Source organism: Mixophyes fleayi, chromosome 1, assembly GCF_038048845.1.
Source record: "Mixophyes fleayi isolate aMixFle1 chromosome 1, aMixFle1.hap1, whole genome shotgun sequence".
Lineage (NCBI taxonomy): Eukaryota > Metazoa > Chordata > Amphibia > Anura > Limnodynastidae > Mixophyes > Mixophyes fleayi.
In genome coordinates this window covers 332,085,266-332,107,237 of record NC_134402.1, presented here as the reverse complement: position 1 = coordinate 332,107,237, position 21,972 = coordinate 332,085,266, and the positions used below count along the sequence as shown (strand labels likewise).

At 38.0% G+C, this 21,972-nt stretch overlaps 1 protein-coding gene across 3 annotated transcripts in view; it reads left to right on the top strand.

Annotated features, from left to right (window-relative positions):
* Positions 1–18,245, top strand: part of TTC28 (tetratricopeptide repeat domain 28) — a 479,060-nt gene extending 460,815 nt beyond the window's left edge. For 2 of the 3 annotated variants that reach the window (XM_075214609.1, XM_075214626.1), the window contains 7 exons: positions 2,830–2,954; positions 3,306–3,537; positions 5,387–5,463; positions 7,007–7,030; positions 7,846–7,972; positions 8,882–8,989; positions 11,438–18,245. In XM_075214609.1, the coding sequence (XP_075070710.1) occupies positions 2,830–2,954; positions 3,306–3,537; positions 5,387–5,463; positions 7,007–7,030; positions 7,846–7,972; positions 8,882–8,989; positions 11,438–13,020 (2,276 nt within the window). In that variant the 3' untranslated portion in view covers positions 13,021–18,245. The remainder of the gene's footprint in view (positions 1–2,829; positions 2,955–3,305; positions 3,538–5,386; positions 5,464–7,006; positions 7,031–7,845; positions 7,973–8,881; positions 8,990–11,437) is intronic. The other variant, XM_075214617.1, reaches the window with a different exon arrangement.
* The last annotated feature ends 3,727 nt before the right edge of the window (positions 18,246–21,972 follow it).

The window sequence follows — 21,972 nt, the reverse complement described above, 5'->3', positions numbered from 1 at the left end:
GCGTAATAACGTTAAACGGCAAATGGGAACAAAATCCACCACCACTATATGATGTAAAAGTGCATAGTGAAGTGATGATGGGATGGTAAATTCCAATCATACACCCGTGGCTCTTCTATAAAACTGCCCCTTTGGGTATAATACTTTTGCCCCCATAATATAATTATAAAATAATATTGCATTTGTAATATAATTATATATCAATTTGCCCCCTTAATCAATAAATAAAGATCGTTCTCCTAACTAATAAATATATTGCGCCTTGATCTGTGTATTGAATGGCTAAATAGCTCAAACATGCTGTGTAGGCAATCTGACCTCTCACAACCACCTCTATTTTTTCTGGCAGTTTTTCTGACAATTTGTCAAACCGCAGTTTGATAAATTTCACACTTTGCATTCTCACCAAGTTAAAAAAATCAGAATTGTCTAATGTGACAATTTGAAAACAGCGTTTTTTGAGCAGTTTGACCTTTAGTAAATCTGGGGGTTTGTAAACTACCAAAAAATAGCAGAAAAAACAGCAGTTTCACTAAACCACACTTTAGTAAGTCTCCCCCTAAGGGTGATTTACTTACATGGGTACACAAGTGCAGTTACCTTTAGTATCAGTTATAGAGTTATTTACATTACTCTGTGCTATACTGAAGCTAATTGCTGATTGGTTGATTCAGGTTATTGCATTTGTGCACTTTTGTAATAATAATAGTAAATGCCTCTCCCTCTCATGTTACAAATTGGACAGAAATAGTAAGACTGGTGGTGCATATTGTGTGTGAAGTGATACAGTAGCACTGTTACAATTCTCCATATGCCGCAGTAACTAACCTGACTGTACAGCAAACCAGAAAGTTCAGACAATTAAATTATTGATCCGTATGCTTTAGAGCTGTGAAATTCTTGTTTATTGCCTCTCATATGTTAACTGAAACATAATGAGGCTGAAAAGGTTATAATCAATATTTCAGTATAACAAGTTTATTAAGTTAAAAATTAAATGAAAGATCACACACCAAGAACATTAAAAAAATCAAGTTTACTAGTTAGACTTTCTATTTTGTAATGATTAATTAATGGTAATAACACAGAAATATGTAATCGAGCATTATAAAACACATCTCCCATGAGTAGTACGGTATGAAGCGTATTGGCTAGTGAGCTTTTACAGCCTTTACTGGAGAAGAGAATTGATTGCTTAATTTTGATCAGTTTTAATTATTCATACTCTGAACAATGAATTTGCCACTGGTGGGCAATAAATGCAGACCTCTAGGGTACAGCAAGTAGCTTTTAATATCCTTTACAGTGAAAATAAATTTTATTCTGCTAAAAATGCAGCAGATTTTAGAAAGGGGTGACCTAAAGTCAGCACTTTTCCATCCCTTTATATGTTGCCAGTTTAACAAAGTACTCAGGTCCACATTGCTCTGACCAACATAAATTTTTAGTGCTATTTATTACCACAGCAAGTTGGAGAATTAAGACGACTGATGTATACTACCTCTTGTAAAAGGAAAAAGTCACACTAGGAGGTATATTTACTAAACTGCGGGTTTGAAAATGTGGAGATGTTGCCTATAGCAACCAATCAGATTCTAGCTGTCATTTTGTAGAATGTATTAAATAAATGAAAGCTAGAATCTGATTGGTTGCTATAGGCAACATCTCCACTTTTTCAAACCTGCAGTTTAGTAAATATACCCCTAAGTGTGTTTATTTTTATATTGTGTTAAAGTGATATTCTGCAAATTTAAAGGGTACAAATGATTCCACTCTTTATTTTTAATGGCCAATTAAAGTGCACTTTCCGTCTGAGCTGAACAAATATATTTGAGAATGCAGTTTAACAATTCACTTGGAACCATTTCCTTGTGAATATTTGGTTATGAAGTGCCTCAATAATGTCACAAGTTTATTGTGAATACATAGACTGCAGTCTCATACATATTGGTTCATTCCACAAAATGAATGCCTCCATTATATATATGTAGGTGACAGGTGCCCGTCAACCATCAGCCAATAGAATACCAATCAGTACATTGTTCTAGAACAACTATTGTTTCAGTTTTTGCCCTGACTTCCTTGTTTATAAATATCATTTATTTTCTTATATTGTTTTGAACATGGTATATTTAGTGAGCTAAAAACTGTGACTTTGTTTATTAGCATCTATAAATATCAGTAATAGCAAACAGATGCTTACTGAAGGGTATAGCAAGAGCCCTGGACAGATACTAATTATTATGACGTCATTTCAGATATTTGTAGTGTTTCCACTGGGGGTAATTTATTACAAATTAGCGGGTTCTTTTGTATAACAATAGGCCTTTATTGTCTTTGTTCCCTTACTACCCTGATTTATTGAATCATAATACAAATGATCATTTAAATAAACACACATTGGTAAAGTTGCTTAAACCTTACTTACCCTAGGATACATGGTTTGTCCGCAAGTAGACCAGGGCCTGATATCTATTATATACGTATACACATATGTATACCCATAAATAGACAGAAAGAGAAGTGCATTATTGTGCTTCACTTGAATTTCAAAAATAATCAAACAAGGCAGGACAAGTCCTAGGAGTCAGTTAGCCAACACACCTAAAAAAGACTTATGTTGGTGCCTACCTTGCTTCACTTATTTCTGCTTATCCCAGTTCGTGTACGTGTTGCCTGGATCCTTAAAAGATCCTGTTGGTTCTTAGATTTGACTGACTGTCTCCTGATTTCTATGTTATTTTGTCCGCACCTGAAATAGAAAGTTTAACAGACTTTTTGCATTGCTGCGTTCATATCTTTAACTGTCCGCCTAAACTTACTACGCAGGATTCATGCTCATTGGAAACGATGTGAAACTCAACAGTCCGTCATCACTGATTGGTCAAGCCTTATCTGAGATTCTCCAGAACCCTGAGCGAGCAAGAGATGCTCTAAGGGTTTTATTACATCTGGTAAGATTGTTAACATGCTACTTTTTATATATTAAATATTGTAAGGTTTAATACAGGAAAATAATTCGATTTCGGAAAAACCTTGTTATTACAAACCCTCTGATTACTGAAATAGTAACTTGTATAGGTGCTTAGTGATGATCCCAGTATTATTAGGAGAATATGTTTATTACAAGGAATAACATAACCTATGCTACATACATTGACGTTCATATAAGCTCTTGGTCCTGCTTTGTGACTTCTAATATCCTTACAGACTGCCAACTGTCAGTTTTTATAGTCATTCTGCTACTTCCCTGAACATATTGATTACCTTCTACAAACAAACCATGAGTTTTTATTGTTCTACAGGTTGAAAAGTCTCTACAGAGGATTCAGAATGGACAACGCAATTCTATGTACACTTCCCAACAGAGTGTGGAGAATAAAGTTGGGGGAATACAAGGCTGGCAGTCACTGTTAACAGCTGTAGGATTCCGGCTTGACCCCCCGGCCAGCGGCCTTCCTGCAGCGGTGTTTTTCCCGACATCTGACCCTGGCGATCGTCTACAACAGTGCAGTACAACCATACAATCTCTCTTAGGTAACTTTATTTATAGTGTGTGTCTTTTACACAGCTGTAAGTAGGATACCATCTGAATTCAAGAAAAGAATAAACAGATGGCTAGATATAGTCTACTGCATCTTAATTAAGGATGCATAACCAATGTAAGACAATGCCAGGTTCTGTATTGTAAAAATAAGTGACAACCAGAGAAGTATAAAACTTAGATGGAATTATTACTAGGAGCAGCGCAAGTGAATCAGGAACCATGATGTGCCTGTGATTTGTTGTCATTGTCATGCAAAACTGCCTTCATTAAAGGGGAAGTTTGCCTGTATTTTATTTAACAAGAGCTGTAACTTGAATAGTGCAATATTAAAATAGTTATAGCTTTAGCTCCACAAAGGGCACAGTTAAGAGTTATAGCCTCTATTTTGGAGCAAGGATATTTATATTTTATTGAGGGATGTGAGCAAGAATATAGACATGGCAGCTTTCATGCATCATGACATTTTGAAGGGATCACTGTGCCTCAAAATTGACTATCAAACGCCGCTCCATCACCATCATCTATAAACAATACTCAGTATTCTAATGCATTCATTACAAATTAACAATATACTGCATATTGTATTTATTCTATACAGTATCTGTAAAATAAGAATAAAGACAAACCACAGTGTGTTGCTTTGGGGCCTGGACCACAATGCTACAGGGCCCCATAGAATTAGCCAAATTATAGTCCAAATCTGAAATACCTTTAAAATATGTTTCACAATTGCAGTGTATAAAATAGGCATGAGATAAATATAAATGATAGAATACTGTAGTAGTGCAGTAATATATCCGTCATCGGCCTCCAGATTCCCTTCCGCCTAATTTTGTGTTGCGACATTTAGTTGGTTGTTTGTTTTATCCTTGCACACATGGCTGTTTTGGCTCCTGAAAAATTATTCATTGATAAAATACTTATGTAATACAATCCATTTAACTAAAGTATATATCTCCAGTCTCCAGAATTTAACACACTACACAAAACTGAAAATAGTTATACAAAATGCATTAACTAGACCCCCAGACTTTATATGGGGCTATCCCATCGGATCAGATGTTTTGTTGCAATCAGTATGTCACACTGACAAATGGTCCTTCAACGCGGCATGTACAAGTGGCAGGTATCAGTGGTATGGAAGGAGTTTATTAAGGGGGCTGCGATGCATCAGTGTGTGTATGTTGTCAAGATTCCGGAAATGAAAAGGCTGGGAGGCATCCAATAACTAGCCTGAATGTTAGAAATATGATAAATAGACTCCCTCAGGTGTCTTATTGGTAAAAGTAAGGAACGCAACTAATTGTCCCCACTTCTCCCATCGAAATGTGCAAACTATTACAGACGTTGCCATCTTAGCCTACAAATCCACGCTCTTACCTTTAAATCTGGGTACATGTGCGCACTAATAAAAGGGTGACGATACAAAAGAGCATTAGTGAATGTCTAGCCACTTATTTATGAAATGCTTATGCCCCAAATCCAACAGTTCAACCTTCGTTTTATTTACTGGGAAATATAGATAGTTGGTAAAAACCAAAAGTGGGGGGAAAAATAAATAATTTGTAGGCTGCCCATTAAACATTGCTGCCCTAGACACATGCCTAGTTTGGCAGGAGCTCTGTTTACATACATTGTATACTATGCAGTGCATACATATCCACCATGTAGCAGCCTGTTAGCTATGTAATATATAATTCATGGTTTGATGGCTTTTTTTCTCCCACAAAGTTACCATTAATTTGTAAACTTTAGCATTGAAAAAGCTTAATAAAATAGTTTTTCATTATTTATATGGTGTTTGATAATTCATGGAGAGGAATATATTATTTGTTTTAGGTTTGCCTCACTCAGCACTTCAGGCTCTTTGTAAACTCATCACTGCTTCAGAGACTGGAGAACAGCTGATTAATCGGGTAAGTGTGGTTCGGGCAAAACATATTATTTAAATACAATTTTGCAACAAATGGGAAAATTAATATCTTAATAAAATGCTTTCATTGCAAATCATAGGAAAATAATGTTTGTCTAATGGGGTTCGTATATGTCATCCAGACACTAAATCCAGCTTGGAGGAGCAATTTTGCACCTTGGCAAAACCATGTTGTGCTGCAGGAAGGGCTACGTTTAAAATATGAGTTGGAATGAGGGGCTCCTCCTAGCTCAACTCTAAATCGCAGTGTTAAAATAAAGATGCCCAGTACTTGTGTGCTTCCTGCAAAAGCAGGCAAAACATAAATTACATTTACACCCTTTGCATTGTAACATGGTTTGTCCAGGTGCAATTTTGCACCATTTAGCTGTCCTTAAACGAGGCCCTCTCCGTTTTATATTTGTTGGCATCTATAGTATATTGCAATATATATGTGACTTATCAATCCGCTATATCTCATACTAACACCCTTGAAGCCAATATCATTAGTGCATGGGAAGCTGCATGGTTGAGAGCAGAGTGATCAATATAAATGTTTAAATAAACAATCTATACTTATGCATCATAGGCTTGAAATAGTCTACAGCCATCAATCACATTTGATTTAAGTTGATCTGTGCTATGAGCTTGCATGCGTGATCCCAAAGTAAAAGCAGTCGTGATTCAAGAATGCTATGAATGTATAAACAAACTACTGGGACCAGATTTACAGCTTGAACTGCTGGTCTTACATGCATGCTATTCTAAACATTGTGTTTGTGGAGCTACTACGCTTGGGACTACGGATGTATAGGTCGCTTCCCTCTGCAAAGCCTGTGCAAACAAGTCTATTTTTTATAGTCACATACATACACAAGGCACTTTGTAATAAGCAAATAAAACACCAATGTAGAAGCTGGTGACAGATTCTCTTTAAGGAGATAGGGGACTACATTGAGTTCTCCATTAATGTGTCCATTGGGAGCTAGTTGCTAACAGTGTGCACAAGTTATAGCAACCAATCAAACATTTGATTGTATTGCTTACATTGCATTAGATGAAAGCTAACTGCTGATTGGTTGCAGTGGGTTACTGGAAACTGGGATAGTTGATCCAGGGATTTATTCCTATTGCCATATAAGGAGTCAAGAAGGAATTTTGTTTTTCAGAGAGTGAGTATAAATTGACAGCTGCTTGATGGGGTTTTATTCTGCCTTCCTTTGGAGCAATACACTTAGTCAGTATAAGTATAGACTAATAATGGACTTTTGTCCTTTTGCCATATTTGCCTATTCTCAAATGCCGATTTACATGGGGATATCTACACTGTATGGAGTGGGGAATTGGTAGTGGTCAAAGATGAGTACTCCCTGCAGAAACATATTTTGCATGTCTATAGTGACGCTAACACCACCTTGCTTAGCATGTTCACAAATGATTGATAATATTGCACTGTAACTTTTGCTAGAGTTTTAAGGCTCTCTTTCTCTTTTCTTTTTCCTGCGCTAAACTTTATTTTTCTGCTTGTAATCTGCTGGCTTCTGAAGGCTGTTAAAAATATGGTTGGAATGGTAAGTACACACAGAATTGGATTGACTCAGTTTGCAATATGTGCCACTATTACCCCATTCAATTTGTCTTTATAGTGATAGAAAAACCTATTATTGGGGTTAGGGTAAGCACTATTAAAATGCAGTTAAAATCAGATGCACTCACCTCCCAGGTATAGGGGTTTACATCTAGCAAAGGCTGGCTTGTGAGCCACACCCAAATGTGACTGAGCGCGGGCTTATTTTTCTCTGGTTTTGTTTCAAAATATTGCCTTTTTGTCATAGCAGCTCTCCATCAAGCCTATTTAAGGCACATTTAGGTGTGGCTCACAAGCCAGCCTTTGCTAGATGTAAACCCCTATACCTGGGAGGTGAGTGCATCTGATTTTAACTGCATTTTAATAGTGTTTAAAGCATATAGGTCAGTGTAGGACCTGCATAAAATGAGGTACCCTTGACGTGGGATGCAGGCTTAAGTCTTTTAATCAAAATATGAACTAATACCTCATGTTTTCATTTTGCTAGACACATACAGATATGCAGTTTAAAGGATAAGCGCTGACAACTTTCTTTCTGTTTTGTATACATATATGGGCATTTATATTGCCATGCAGCTGGTACCACATACAATATGGGATATACAAAGTGCGGGCTTGTTGCCAAGCAGCTGGTACCATATATAATGGTATAAGAAGGTGACACGGAAATGTCTCCTTTCAGGTCTGTTAGCCATCTTTAGAGCGATATGGATTTCTAAGATGCTTATTTCTTAATCTGTGATATAATGTGCCTCTGACTATTACTTTATGGTAAATGTTGTCTTTTTTTCGCTTCAGCTTCATCAGGTCCTCGTTCAGCTGCAGACAGACAAAGAACATGATTTCTCATCAGCACCAATCCAAGTGTCTATCAGCGTTCAACTATGGAGGTTGCCCGGATGCCATGAATTTTTAGCAGCTTTAGGTATATGAAATGTTTTAGTTAACCCACAAAAAATTAACTTAATCTACCTCTCTTTTTTGTGTTGCTAGTTAAAGCACCAATCTCATGAAAAAATGATATGTGGTTTTTAACATAAATTACTGTGGCAGCTGATAACAAGAATATTGGTATGTGCCATTTTCTTGGTTTATTTCTTTAGGCTGATATTAATTATTTATAATTTTGAACAGTGTCGTGGACTACCATGACAACCACAGTCACATGGCACATGATGCGGACATAGAACTCTCCTCTGAGCTGTATGCTCTGTAATGTAAAATCCTCGCCATCCTTCTCTTCCCTCTTTCTTCACAAAACATGCTGAGAGCTGTGAGCCTGTGTCTCTGCAACTGACAGCCATATTTTGTAACTTCTAGAGAGGTTCTAGAACTTCTAAAGGAGACAACGATTTGTAGAAGGACAACTAAAATAAATTAATATTAGAGGCATACTTAAAATGTACTTAACATACTTTTTAAAGAAAAAATATATTTTATGTGGGATTACTGCTTTAAAATACAAATAGCCCAACAAAGTAATTTACTGAGTTCAGAGCTTGTACATAGGTGTGGAATCACAGTTTATGTTTGCAAATTGTGTCAGTGAAGTCTTTAGGTTGTGTATGTGTTAGTTTGTGGACACAATAGCATCAGTTTGAGTAGTTAAAGACAGCAGTGTATATAGTAAATAACATAGCAGTGTATTTAAAGGCACATTGGTTTGAATATAGCATTGTGTATGACGAAGAACACTTTAAGTCAGTCTTGCGCAGTTTGTACTATGTCGGCTGGTGTTAAATTACAATTTCTAGTGTGTTTTGCCAAATTAGTTACTCCAGAAAGGATGGAATGTTATAGAGAAACAACTTTTTGTTTTTTGCTGTTGCTTTAGGTTTTGACCTGTGTGAAGTAGGCCAAGAGGAAGTCATCTTGAAAACTGGCAAACAAGCCAACAAAAGGACAATGCAGTTTGCTTTACAGTCACTCCTAGCTCTCTTTGGTATGTTATTTTGCAAATACAGTTGTGTATATGTGATTTTCGGTCGTGAACTTATATAAGGAAAATTAACAATACATTATGGGGGAGATTCAATTGCCGGCGTAGTGAGGTGCGGACATCACACTACCTACATTGCAGGCAATTATGGTAGGAAGCTCCTCTCATTTTTCCTCCATAACAACCATAACACCGCCGCGTGGTTTCTCTGCGGACATTCAAAAGACACCTGACTCTGAATTGAATCTCCCCCAATGAATCTAGTTTTTGGTGCATGAAAATGTAATAAATCTATTTCTATAAACCACTAAGGGCCTGATTTAGAGTTGGATGCAATTTAGACTGAAATCGTAAGTGTAAATTGCATCCCGTAACTTACACAGTATTCCAAGTCACACGATTCTTTAGATCCATACGACTCACAATACTGTGCAAATTGCACAAACACACCTCTTTATCTGCCTTATGGGCCGGTGTGCATGTTACACATAAGTGTATCACTCACAGCAGTCCTGTGAAGCAGATAGATGAATAAATAAATTAATGTAAAAGAAAAAAATTGTGCAACTTCCCCCCAAACAGCACTAAGGTTGATTAAGCGGTTTGGGAGGGGGTGCACAACCTTTTTTTAAAATATAATTATTTTTTTACTTCTTTTTTTAACACAGCAAGGTTTGTTGCACCAGTAGATAGCACCCGCAAGAGATACGTCTCCTAGAGACCTATCTGCAGCTGCTTTCAACTCAGCATAGCATGTAAAGTGCATGAACACGCCTTTACATTTCTAGGCTTGCCCACCACCTTCCCCGTTACACCTCTCAAAGCGCAGAGAGGTGCAAGGGGGAGATCTGTCTCAGTCGGAGTGCAAACTGGGACATATCCTTAGCTTATAGAGCTTTTTGCACTCATGAGTTGGACTTGTCCCCGACTCTACAGGCCCTAAATGTGGAAGTACTGCATGAAATTAAAGGTACTCCAACCACAATAAAATGTTTGACTGTGCCTAGCACATATGTTTGTTATAGCTTCATGTTATCTTTCTTTATATGCTATAAACAATATGAGTGGTTGTGTCTGTCTGAACCTTACCAACTAATTTTTGGTCCATTGCCCATACTCACCACACCATGATAGAATTATTATACATGATTAAGATTGTAAGGAGTGGTTTTTGGAGGAGACAGTGGGATTATAAGAAACAATGTCTGTATGGTACAAGGTAATCTCTGCGAGTGGATTTAAACTGTCCATGCACTCAGCAATTCTGATGCCAATTTCGGCACTTCAAACCAAATTGACTACAATACACTGCTCAGCGCACACTTGCGCAACCCAAACTGTGTAATTTGTGCACAAACAAAGCCAATCAGGCAAAATGGCCATAGTGGACTATGTATGAGCTGCTTTAGTAACACCTTTCCAGAACATAAGAAAAGCCCTGCAAAACAAATACAGTTATAGATTACCTTTTAATATGTCCTTAGATAAATAAATAAGACAATAAGATTTCTCAACCAAATTGTAGGGAGTAGAAGTTATGACTGACAAGATGCAGCAGTGCAGTAGTAACTGCTGAGAGACTCCCAGTACTGAAAGTTACCTGTGAACATTAAGCAAAAGTCATGGAGATAAACCAGAACTTCTCTGAAGAAGGCTGAATCACACAGTCTTTACCATTTTCTGCAATATGTACATAATCAATTAAAGCGCTATAGTATACTAAACAACTTCCTTGTTCAACTCTATATAAAGTGAACAAAACATATTCCTATTTGTTTGCCACTTCAGTTCACAGAAATTTAAATAACTCAGCTCATTGCACATCAAGTTCAGATTTTGGTGATCATAGGTTTGTTCCATAGTAAAGAGCTCATTCACTCAAAAGGACAGTTCCACCCTTAGAGTGAATTTAAAAAAGAAGCAACCACTACCACCTTGCTTAATATTATCTGAACTGTGAAATGCCCTCCTCTGTGATCCCTACCTCCTGTGCTGTAGGGTTCCCTAAAAATGTGGAATATGTTGGCTCCACATTCTTCTCCCATCATCACTCTCCACTTTAGCCCATCAATGCCATGGTCCAGCATGGTCACAGTTGCTTTTGGGTCCTGAATGTTTAGACCATAGGACAGAGGCAAAGCCCACGTATGGCTCAGCTTGGATCCTATTTCACATCAGGCCCTCCCATGTAGGTACTATATTTGTGAAGGACCCTAAAATGCTGAGCTTGGAGATACCAGAGGTGGGATTTTCACAGTTAATGGTAGTGGGGGTTATTGTAAACCTTTTCAATGTAAAAACATTTCTTTAAAATATAATAATAAATATATATAGGTGAATTTATGCCAGATGTATTACCATACATTTATACATTAGAATATTACAGACTTTCATACATGTGGGCTGTATTTTAAAGTACTAACCACCTCTTTGTATACATTTTTTTTCAAGATTCTACTGAGCTTCCAAAACGCCTTAGTCTTGACAGTTCTTCATCACTTGAATCACTGGCATCTGCACAGTCTGTTTCTAACCCAATGCCTCACGGGTATCCTGGTCATCCGTTCTCCCCAACATGTCCAGATGGCATGGCTTCAGATGCTATCTCAGTATACAGTTTGAGTTCAATTGCATCATCAATGAGTTTTGTCTCTAAAGCGGATTGTTTAGCCGAAGGAGAACATAAGATGCGTCAGGACCATGACCGACCAAAAAATATTTATTCCCTCAGAAGCTCAGCAAGAGGCCAGTCTTCCCCACAAACCCAGATGTCATTAGGGAAAGAAGAACAGGAAGAATATGACGGGTTTTCTATAATAAGCAATGAACCCCTTCTATCATACACAGAAACCCTTGATTCTAACCTCAGACAAGATAATGTTCAGGAAACAATTAAAGTGTCTGTAAACTCTAAAGGCAGCATAAGCACACCAAATTCACCAGTTAAACTAGCTCTGATTCCAAGTCCAAATTCACCTTTCCAGAAAGTTGGAAAACTTGTAAGCTCTGATACTGGGGAATCAGACCAGTCTAGTACAGAAACAGATAGTACAGTGAAATCTCAAGAAGAGAGCAACCCCAAGCTTAATCCTGAAGAGCTTGCGCAGAAAATTTTAGAGGAGACTCAAAGCCATCTGATTGCCGTTGAACGTCTTCAAAGAAGTGGCAGTTTCAATAATACAAGTCATTCACCTGATGGTGCTTCCACTCCAAATGGCAGTTCTATGTTCAGGTCATCAGAAACAAGTGCTTTTAGCAAACCTGTTCAGAAAGGAATGCCTTCTCCCATTACTGTGAAACCAAAGCCTCCAACTAGAAGCTCTTCTCTTCAGAAGGTGAGCTCAGGCTATAATAGCCCAGCGAACTCTGAAACATCCCTAAAGGAAGGTACAAACCCTCACAGTAACCAACCTTCTCCAAGTTCAGATTCGCCTCACTTCAAACTGAAATATCCTAGCTCTCCTTACAGTTCCCACATTTCAAGATCTCCTCGAGACATATCTCCAAGCTCAGGTCATCAATCTCCAGCAGGAAGTACCTCATCTCCAGCGCTTTCATACTCTTCTGCTGGATCTGCTCGGTCCAGCCCTGCTGATGCCCCGGATATAGATAAATTAAAACTTGCTGCAATTGATGAAAAGGTGAAAGCTATCCATAATCTGAAGATGTTCTGGACAAGTGGCCCTCAACATACATCAGGTCCAATCAAAATATTACGTGGAGCTCCAGGAACAATGACTTCAAAGAAAGACGTTCTTAGTTTATTGAACCTGTCTCCACGACATAGCAAGAAAGAAGAAGCTGTGGATAATCTTGAACTAAAAGAATTGTCTGTTCAGAAGAAGCATGCTGAAGCCGCACAGCAAAATCCTCCAAATGGTCATAAACACGTGGAAAACATAAATGTAGCAAACATAACTCAGTCAGCATCATCTATTAACATGTCTGGTTCTATACGCAGTTTAAAACTGTCATCTGGAAATGGGTACAAGTTCCTTTCACCTGGGAGATTTTTTCCTTCTTCAAAGTGTTAAAATGTCTTTTATACAACTTTTAAGCCTGTATTGCCATTTGTAAATTGTTTATGTCCGATTGCCTTCATAAGTGAAAGACTAAAATATTACATGTGAAGCAGTGGTTATAACAGATATATAACAATCATTCAGTCATAGGAAGAAGATTTTAATGAGAAATTACCAAGATTATAATTCCAATCCGTTTGTATATGAAACAGTACAAGGGCAATGAGGTACACTCGGCTCTAAAATTGGGCTGTATTTCTATAATGATATCTAATCATTTATTTTATTTATTATCACTAGTGAGCAGTTTGTACTGTGTGCGATTTTATTTGTAAATGTTTCAGACGTGGAAAACTTCAAAATCACTTTATTCTTGCATGTATTTTTGTACATGTGTCACAGCTAAGGCTATGAAAGGTGCTACCATCAAATTTTATATGCTAGGAATTTTTTTAACCTAGCTCCTGTTTCTGAGCATGCCATTTACATACCAGCATTTTTAGTCTGCGCTTTAACCACTGGGCACTTAGAGCATGGCACAAGCCAGTGCTGTGACATGATCCTACCTGCAGGAAGAATAGTTCACTTTTTTTTACAGCTCACAGTTTATAGGTGAGATCCCGTGTCATTCTTGGAATGCATATTGAGCAATGCGTAGCCTGAAAAGGCTGACACGTAAATATTCAGAAATCAGTGATGCAGAAATAGAGTGGCTTACGGGCAAAAAATATAAAGGGCATGGCAGTAGCCAATGGCAAAACTACTGCTGGAGCGGTGCAGCGGTGAGGAGTGGTCAGCTATGCTGGTCCATATACTAGGGAGGCCCCAACTCTGCTCTTCTAAAGTCATCTGAATGCCCATATAAGACTCCACTGTGGTTGTGCCAGCTCACTGCATGGTCAGGAGAGCAGCCTCCTTAGCGTATCACTAGCTCTACCGCACAAACATCTTGCCCTTAGGCCCTCTGACTTAGTGTAACACTAGCTATCCTAATATATTTATAAATTGCAGTTCATCCAATTGTATGTATAGTGTGCACATTTATCCGTGCTCTCACATAGGATCATTGGTTGCTCAGTTGGATCGCACATATAATCACATAAAAACAACATATATGTCTCATTACAGCTGCTTTTCCTGGTTTGGCTGACTATGACTAGGCCCTTCTTTTTGTGAATCACATGTAACATGAAGTTTCCTAAGCCTATAATTGCAACACAATGATTTGTGCATCAAGTGCAGTAAAACAGGGATCAGTGTTTATTTTTTTTACCAAGTTTAAAGAACAAGATAAAATGTGACTGTTCTGGAGAAAAAGAGGAGCCAGGGAAGTTCTACCAGGGCCTCACATGATGACCAGCGCTACCACAAAGGTTTACAAAACTGCAAAACCGTGCCACCAGCAGTGCCAACGCCATTTGCATAGATCTGGCATTTGAGACTAGTGTGAAAAATGGGACTGATCGGGCAATTCTTTACTGAGTGTGGGCTAGACACATGAATGCGCTATTTATGCACCCACAGGCAAAACAAGATTTCATTTTACAAGATGAATTATTTAACAGAGGTTGAAGGGGTTGACAGGGTGTATTTATGAGGGACACATTGTCTGTAGTTGGGAGCCACGGACTTTCACCCCGCAAATGTACTTTTTTTACATGTTCTTGGAGATCAGAGAATTTTACCCTCAGACACCTTCCATGCACAATTTATAAACCGCATTTCTAGCTGCAATTAAAATCAATGTAAAAATAACACAAAAGTGACAGATGTAATAAAGACAGGTCCAATGTCCCTTCACTGTCATGATTCATTTAAGACAAATTAAACTAAACCAAGCAGTATTTTAGGAGAAAAGGGTAAATGAATGAAGTGGTCCTATGGACTGCCAGTTACATTCTCACTCTTTCCTCCATGCACATTTTCAGTGGGACCTGCAGTCCTGCAAATGTAGACACAGATTCATTTTCTGGGTGCAGTTTCCAAAACGTGGGTGTGCAAATACCTGTATTTATAAACAGGCAGGTTTGTGCATAATAAAAGCTTTGCTTACCCGGATGTTTTGCACTTTCGTAAATCCCCTTCAGTGTGCTTACAAAGCTCACGCTATATCCATGATTGGCTGGTAAGTGTCTGAGAAGCCGGCAATGTTCAAGGAGCTTGTGTAATAAGAAATCGGCATTTTTGCAAAGTACAGGCTAACTGGGTACATATAATCATGTTCCTGTGGCTGATGTACATGGGGCGTAGAAACCGCTATCTTGCCACTACCCGTAGTTATACCCTTACATTTTCAAGTTGACTTAAATAAGGTCTTATTTGGAAGTTGAAATATAAAATAGATGTTATCTTTCTTAAATACAAATTCAGCCTTCCTTTGATTATACTGTAAATACAACAAGTTAAAGTTGTTTGCATTGGAAATGTGCAATTTAGGAGCATCCATTTTATCATGGTTATTGATGAGTGAAATCTTAAGTTACCGTAGGTAGCAACAGTAATTAATTTCAAGTGCCATTCTGGGAATAAACAAGATGCATTTTGTATGATTCAGCTATTGTGAACCAAAGTATTCTATTTATTTATACACATGTCAAAACACCCTGAAGAGTGTTCTATTAATGAAACAAATCTGACAATTGAGACAAATGTTTAATTCTGACTGATGTCAAGATGAATCAAATGATTGCCTCTGTAATCACAAATGATTAATAATTGCAGATATGATAATCAGCATAGCGTTTACCAGTTTTTACGGCAAAATAACAATGCAGAGACCATTAACACTTGCATTTTTTGATTGGATGTTAATTCAAATCAAAACACTAATGCCACTGAAGTGATGGGGTAATTACAATGTAAGTGTGTGTTTCATATGATTGTGGTTAACAAGAGAACACATGAATTCTTACCTCATATGGATTAAAGTAGGGCGACTGTGTCTAATCATGGCATAAACCACTTGCTGGGAAAAAAGATTTGTTGTCCCTTATTTGGCCTCATTAAAATAGCTTATAAAGTGGAGATATGCAGACAGAATACATGCTACATTTCAAACTGCATACTTTTGAGGGACAATTAAAAAAATACTATTTAATATAAACAGCATCATGTACCACAACACACAATGGGGTATATTTACTAAGCAACGGTTCCAACGGTCGGCCATCCATCATTTTGTGAAATTACAATTTTATTAAAGACCAAGCCCATCTGATTTTGACTTTAATAAAATTTAATTTAGTTTTAAGAAAATACTGGCAAACCGTCAAGAATCTGGGGGTTGTGCGAAACACCGCTTAGTAAATATACTGCTAAGATTTATATAGGAGACAGGTTCATGTTGAATGCAGAGAGAAAATATAATGAGACATGTAGGAGATCTATTTGTTAGACTCTGTAAAGTGACATTGTGGAAAGAAGGAAGGAAAGGGATTTTCTCAGGTATAATTTTGATCTGTAACGTTGGCCACATATGATGACATTAAATTGCCGTAGGTGTGTGGGCTTCCACCATTGATGAGAACAATTTCTGTGTATGTGTGTGTGTGTGTGTGTGCTCAGTCATCAACTAACTGCTCCCATTGGGCACCATGTGATCTGGTTGTGCACCCGTCAAATTACAAGATGGTTCCAATTTGGCCACATACAATTCGTCCGGCCATTACACTGAAAGACAGGATTTTAGTAGGTGCATCCAGCTTTAGGGACACAACTTTGGTGAAATATTTTTGTCTATTTAAATGAAGCAAATATTTAAAGCAACGGGAGCAGCTATTGTATCTGTGTGTGTCACAGAATGTGTGTCATTGAATGGCATCAGTCAGACTACATGACATCTAGGACAAGGTCAGAACATCATAATTTAGTACATTAAATGAACTGGTGTTAGCAATGATGTAGGGTTAGCTTGATTGCAGCATGCTTTGTATAAGCACAGTTTGATGTAATCCCGCACTGATATTATCAAACAGCTGTTATAATCTAAGTGCTCCTGAAATATATAATCCCTGTCCGGTAACTGTGCATGTCAAGCATTACAAAATGCAGCTTAATTTATGGTCACACAAATAATCTGCAATTATATCGCAGGTTGGATATGGAAAAGGATGTCTTACTTTTACTTCGGCTAGAGACTTTGAATCATGCACTTTATATTATAGTAGTCAGTAGTATCACCACAACATAGAATACAGTCTAGAACTTGTGTCTGGAATAATTCTGGAAATTGTACCTTTCACACACTCAAAGATTAATATTTCATAACGTTAAAATATTCTATATGGTAATTCTCATTTTTTCCATTAAAAGTTGTTGTAAACTTTAAAAAATATGCTAATTACCTTTTGTGTAAGCCTTAGAACAGAGGTAGGCAGCCTGCGACCCAGCAGCTATTGTGGAAATACAGAAGACTTTGGCAAGACATGCTGAGTCTTGTAGTTCCACAACAATTGGAGAACCACAGGTTGCTTAACCCTGCCTTAGGATCACAGAATTCTAAACAGCAGAACCCTGCTTCCCTGAAATATTTTAACCACTGATCAGTTTACAATACCACTTTTGTATTTGTACTTTGTAGCTACAAGCTTAACACTGTTGTTGTATTCACATATCCCTATGCAAAACGTTTGATTCCCTTTGAATAACTGGGCTGTCGATAGAAATGTTTGCAGATATTTCCATGCTTAAGTGGAATTCAAGGACATGTAAATAGAATCTTGTTTAAAAAAAGCTGCATGCATGTTTTGTGAACTGAGCCCTTGAAATACATCTGTGTTTGTGTATCGGTGGGTTTGATAGAGAAAACAGTCTAGATGATCTTTACTTTCGGTAAGGAAAACTGTTCACTCATAGAAAACAAAAAAAAAAGACTGCAGGATATCCCTAACAACTTGTTGTTCTCAGAACTTTCCCTGTATCTGTCTGTCTGATCTACTTTGATTTTGTAAATTAAACAATGTTTTTTTTTCCCACGCAGCACTAAACTTTTTATATAGTATAAAAATTTACCTTGTAAAAAATATTTCATATTTTTTATTGAAACTACAGGCATTTGGCCTATTTCTTTGTGATCTGTGTTTATTAAAGCATGAAACTATATATGATGTGTCATGTACCGGATACAATGCAAAACATTGTTGAAGCCATAATTGTCTTTTTTCTACGGTGCTGCGGTTTCCCTACCTGGCAGTATGAAGTAATTATCAAGATCCAAATAAAGCAATTAGAAAATGCTATCTTATTATTCATAATTAAACCTTTAACACAGACAATTTTGCAATCCAATCAGAATTCTAGATAGGGGTAAATATACAATTCTCATATTGGTGGGGGAGGTTCCACCTTCACCTTTCATCAAGGAGTTCCATAACCCGAATAAAAGCTTTCTATCTCCAGTCTCATAAGTTATGTGGTCCACTTCTGTGATTGCTAATATTCTTATCATTTACAGTGCACACTCTGATATAAATACATATATATATATATATATATATATATATAATATATACATATCACAATTTCACAATTCCCTACATATGGACATCATTTCTTGCTATTACACTTGTTCAGGAAATTCCCAGGGGAAACAGCTTAACTTTGGAAATGTTAATGAGCTTTATAAAATATGAGCAAAAATAGAACAGTTTTATAACACAATCAAATGGAACACAAAGACAGAAAATGTAATTTGAAAGAATTCCCAAGAATACACAAAAATTAGATTAGAGTTTAGATTAGAATCTGGCCAGTTGCGTAACGCATCTTGTGTCAAACAGCTCTATGCCCAGAAACGGACATTACGCCAATAAAGGTAATTGCATGCAATTCATGTCCGAACACAAATGACACAACTGCCTATGACTTGAGGGGCAGAAGGGGGATGGAGGGACTTATGCAGACCATGTACAGTAAGCAGGGCCATTTTAACAGCAGTATAGACCCCCTGGCAAAGCAGTGCACTGGGGACCAGGGCTATCTTAACAGCATTATGGGCCCCCAGGCAAAGCAGTGCACTGGGGCCCCTACCTGCACAACCACTCACAGGATAAAAGTGTAAATTATCGATAAAATGAAGCTTATATTTATTGGTACCTCCAACAAAATCAGTGTTTAAACATTGAAAAACATGCTGTACAGCAGAGACTTCTCTACATAAGTAGTGTTTTCAGCATTTTTGTCTTTCGTTTAATTGCATTGCATTTAGCTAAATTGTCATAGGTATCTAAAAGCAGGATGTATTTGATAGATATCCTGCACATTATGCTTTTGCAGGGTCTCGTACCTACCAAATATACCCAGTAGATTATCGGGCCCCAACTGGTGGCATCTGCAAGTATGTTAAAGTGTTCATGCAAAAACAAATTATATAGTGTTGGAAAAGTCAGCATACAAATCATACAAGTACAAATTACATGTACACAAAGTACAATTATAAACAGCAAATATACAAGTACAAATTCCATAAGTACAAATTAAACACAAAAACATGAAAATCACAAAATACAACTTAAACATAACAAGTACATTTGAGGTAGACAAAGGTGCAGACAGGAGAATATGAGGATCATAGAAAACCTCAGTGTCGCCATTCTAGGTATTTTAGCTCTCCAATTTAGGGGTGGTGAACTTATTTAATGGAAGTACCTGGTTTTCCTCTTCAGTTGGGTGTGCCAGGGGTTTGCCTCTTCCTTTTGGTCTGACTGTCAGCACAACCATAGGGCTGACTGTCATATGTTCCTTCTATATTCTAGTAGGATACAGACCTGTAAGTTAAAATTCTCGGAATACAGGTGAGTCCATGTTCCCAAAGTATGGCCATCTGTCCTCATTTACAGTGTACACATAATACATAAAAGCATTACTTTTTTGTATAATACATCTTAGCAGAGGAACAGCAAGTACGCATAATACAGGAAGATGAAGAAGAAAGTACATGGACACAGGTAAAACTTTGAACTCACATTGTCTACCAACCATTTACTCCTCCCTGGACTAGTGAGTTATATTTAACTATTAACATTTTAGGTCCTGTGTGTAAGGGAATTACTGGTTTTAGCAGAAAATTCAATGGTGGGAAGGATTCAAATACTGGAAGCTGGAATAGCAGCAGTGGAATCTTGATTTAAGATTACGTCTAGAAGTCAGAAGCATGATCAGCCAGGCCAAGGTCAGTTTGGATGTCAGGAATCAAGGGTAACTAGTAGCAGGATTCAATGGCAATCCAGAAGCCAGTTCAGCTAACAGACCAGTGTGATGAACACAGGAGCATAGGAACACGGGAACAAAGCTCAATAATCTGGCAAAGTGTCAGTTTTGATTTTATATAGTGCCTGCATCCTATCAGTGGAGACATTTCCTGCCAGATGTCAAGGGTATATGCACACACATGGCTGACCGTAGGCATTGCAATGCTTGAGATGTTCACGTCTACACTCAGCACAAGAAGTTTCAGGACCTATTTGTCAATGTCAATGAAGCCAGAACAAGAGAGAGATAAGCCAGAACAGGTAAGGGTTAACACACAGTGGAATAATCACTGTCTTCTGAAACTATAACAACTCAAAGGTATGTAGATTATTCCACAACATTCAACTTTTTCATGTATTTATCATGAAGCTTTCTGAATTGTGGCTTTGTCAATGCATCCATAATCAGAGTCTGATTTGGACAGCATTGCAGTACTATAGTGCCTTTGTCTTTCATTGCCTGAAGAGGAGGTACTTCATGCCAGTGTTTCATATATGGGTGCATTTTCTCGGCTTGTAACACCTTTATACATCCTTCCAGGATAGGGATTGTTTCATGCATGTCCATCCCAAGTCCAACAAGAGTTGACATAACCAGATTGTTTTTTGTCAAGCTTGAGCTTGTATTCAGCTGAAAGTACTACTGCTGTTTGTTTTCTACTGCTCCAGCATATAGTATCATTACCAAGTTGAAACAAAAATCTGGATATTGACTTGCAGCCTTACTTTGCCACCCAGTCTGTAAGGGGGAGAAGAATGAAGGGATGTTACACAGTTTGTCTGGGTTGCTTTCTTACCACCAGTAACTAACTTACTGACCACTCCTACTCCTACTGATGTCACCTGCAACCAGACACTCGCCGACTTGCGAATGCCAACTGCGCAATAGTTGTAGGAAAATACCACTGCCACCACTAGGGTCCTTCAATGGTGTCTAGAACCGCTTACTTCTGGGTAGCTGATATAGCTGCTGCAGCCCCTCTTTGCTGTGGGCTGACTGGTGCCTCCTGATCACTTGCTATGGATCATGAATGCTGGGTAGTGGCCAGAGCATTAACACAGAGATGCTGGGTAAAACACAGAACAGCCAGTGAATGGATTAGAATGTAAACTCTTTTCTGTTGGACACAAGACACAGCAGACAATAGGCATGATGTTTATAGGTTGAAGGGCTCCTTATAAGGACCATTGCACACTAGATGGAGGTGCTAGTGATCATCCAGAAGTACAGATGGTATAATACAGTTAAAATACAAACTACAGTTATGTACTGTTTCTGACACACATGATAGAAAGGGAGTAACCCAGCCCTCTTCCTAGCTGGCACCACATAGTCTAAGATATTAGAACAGATATTTAGAATCAGGATGTGCTATATTCTCCAATCTTGGATCTAACAAAATGCACCCAGCCCACTTCCTCAACACCACCTTCACCTCTGGCATCCGCAAGGAGGTCAGGCAGTGGAACACTTCCTGATTCCTCAGTTGGCTAGCAGCAAACCGTAGCTACCAACTCCATGTGCATGTGGTATGACTTTAGCATGTTTATGTGCATATGCGCCTGGTACGGACGCCTGCTACTTTTTCTGATTCACGTCCCGTTGCTTAGCAATTGGACGTACTTCCAGGTTCCGCAGATCAAGCATGTGCGGTAGGTCCACGTCCCATTGCTAGGCAACAGGACGCTTCTGTTTACCCGGCATGTTGGCGGTCAG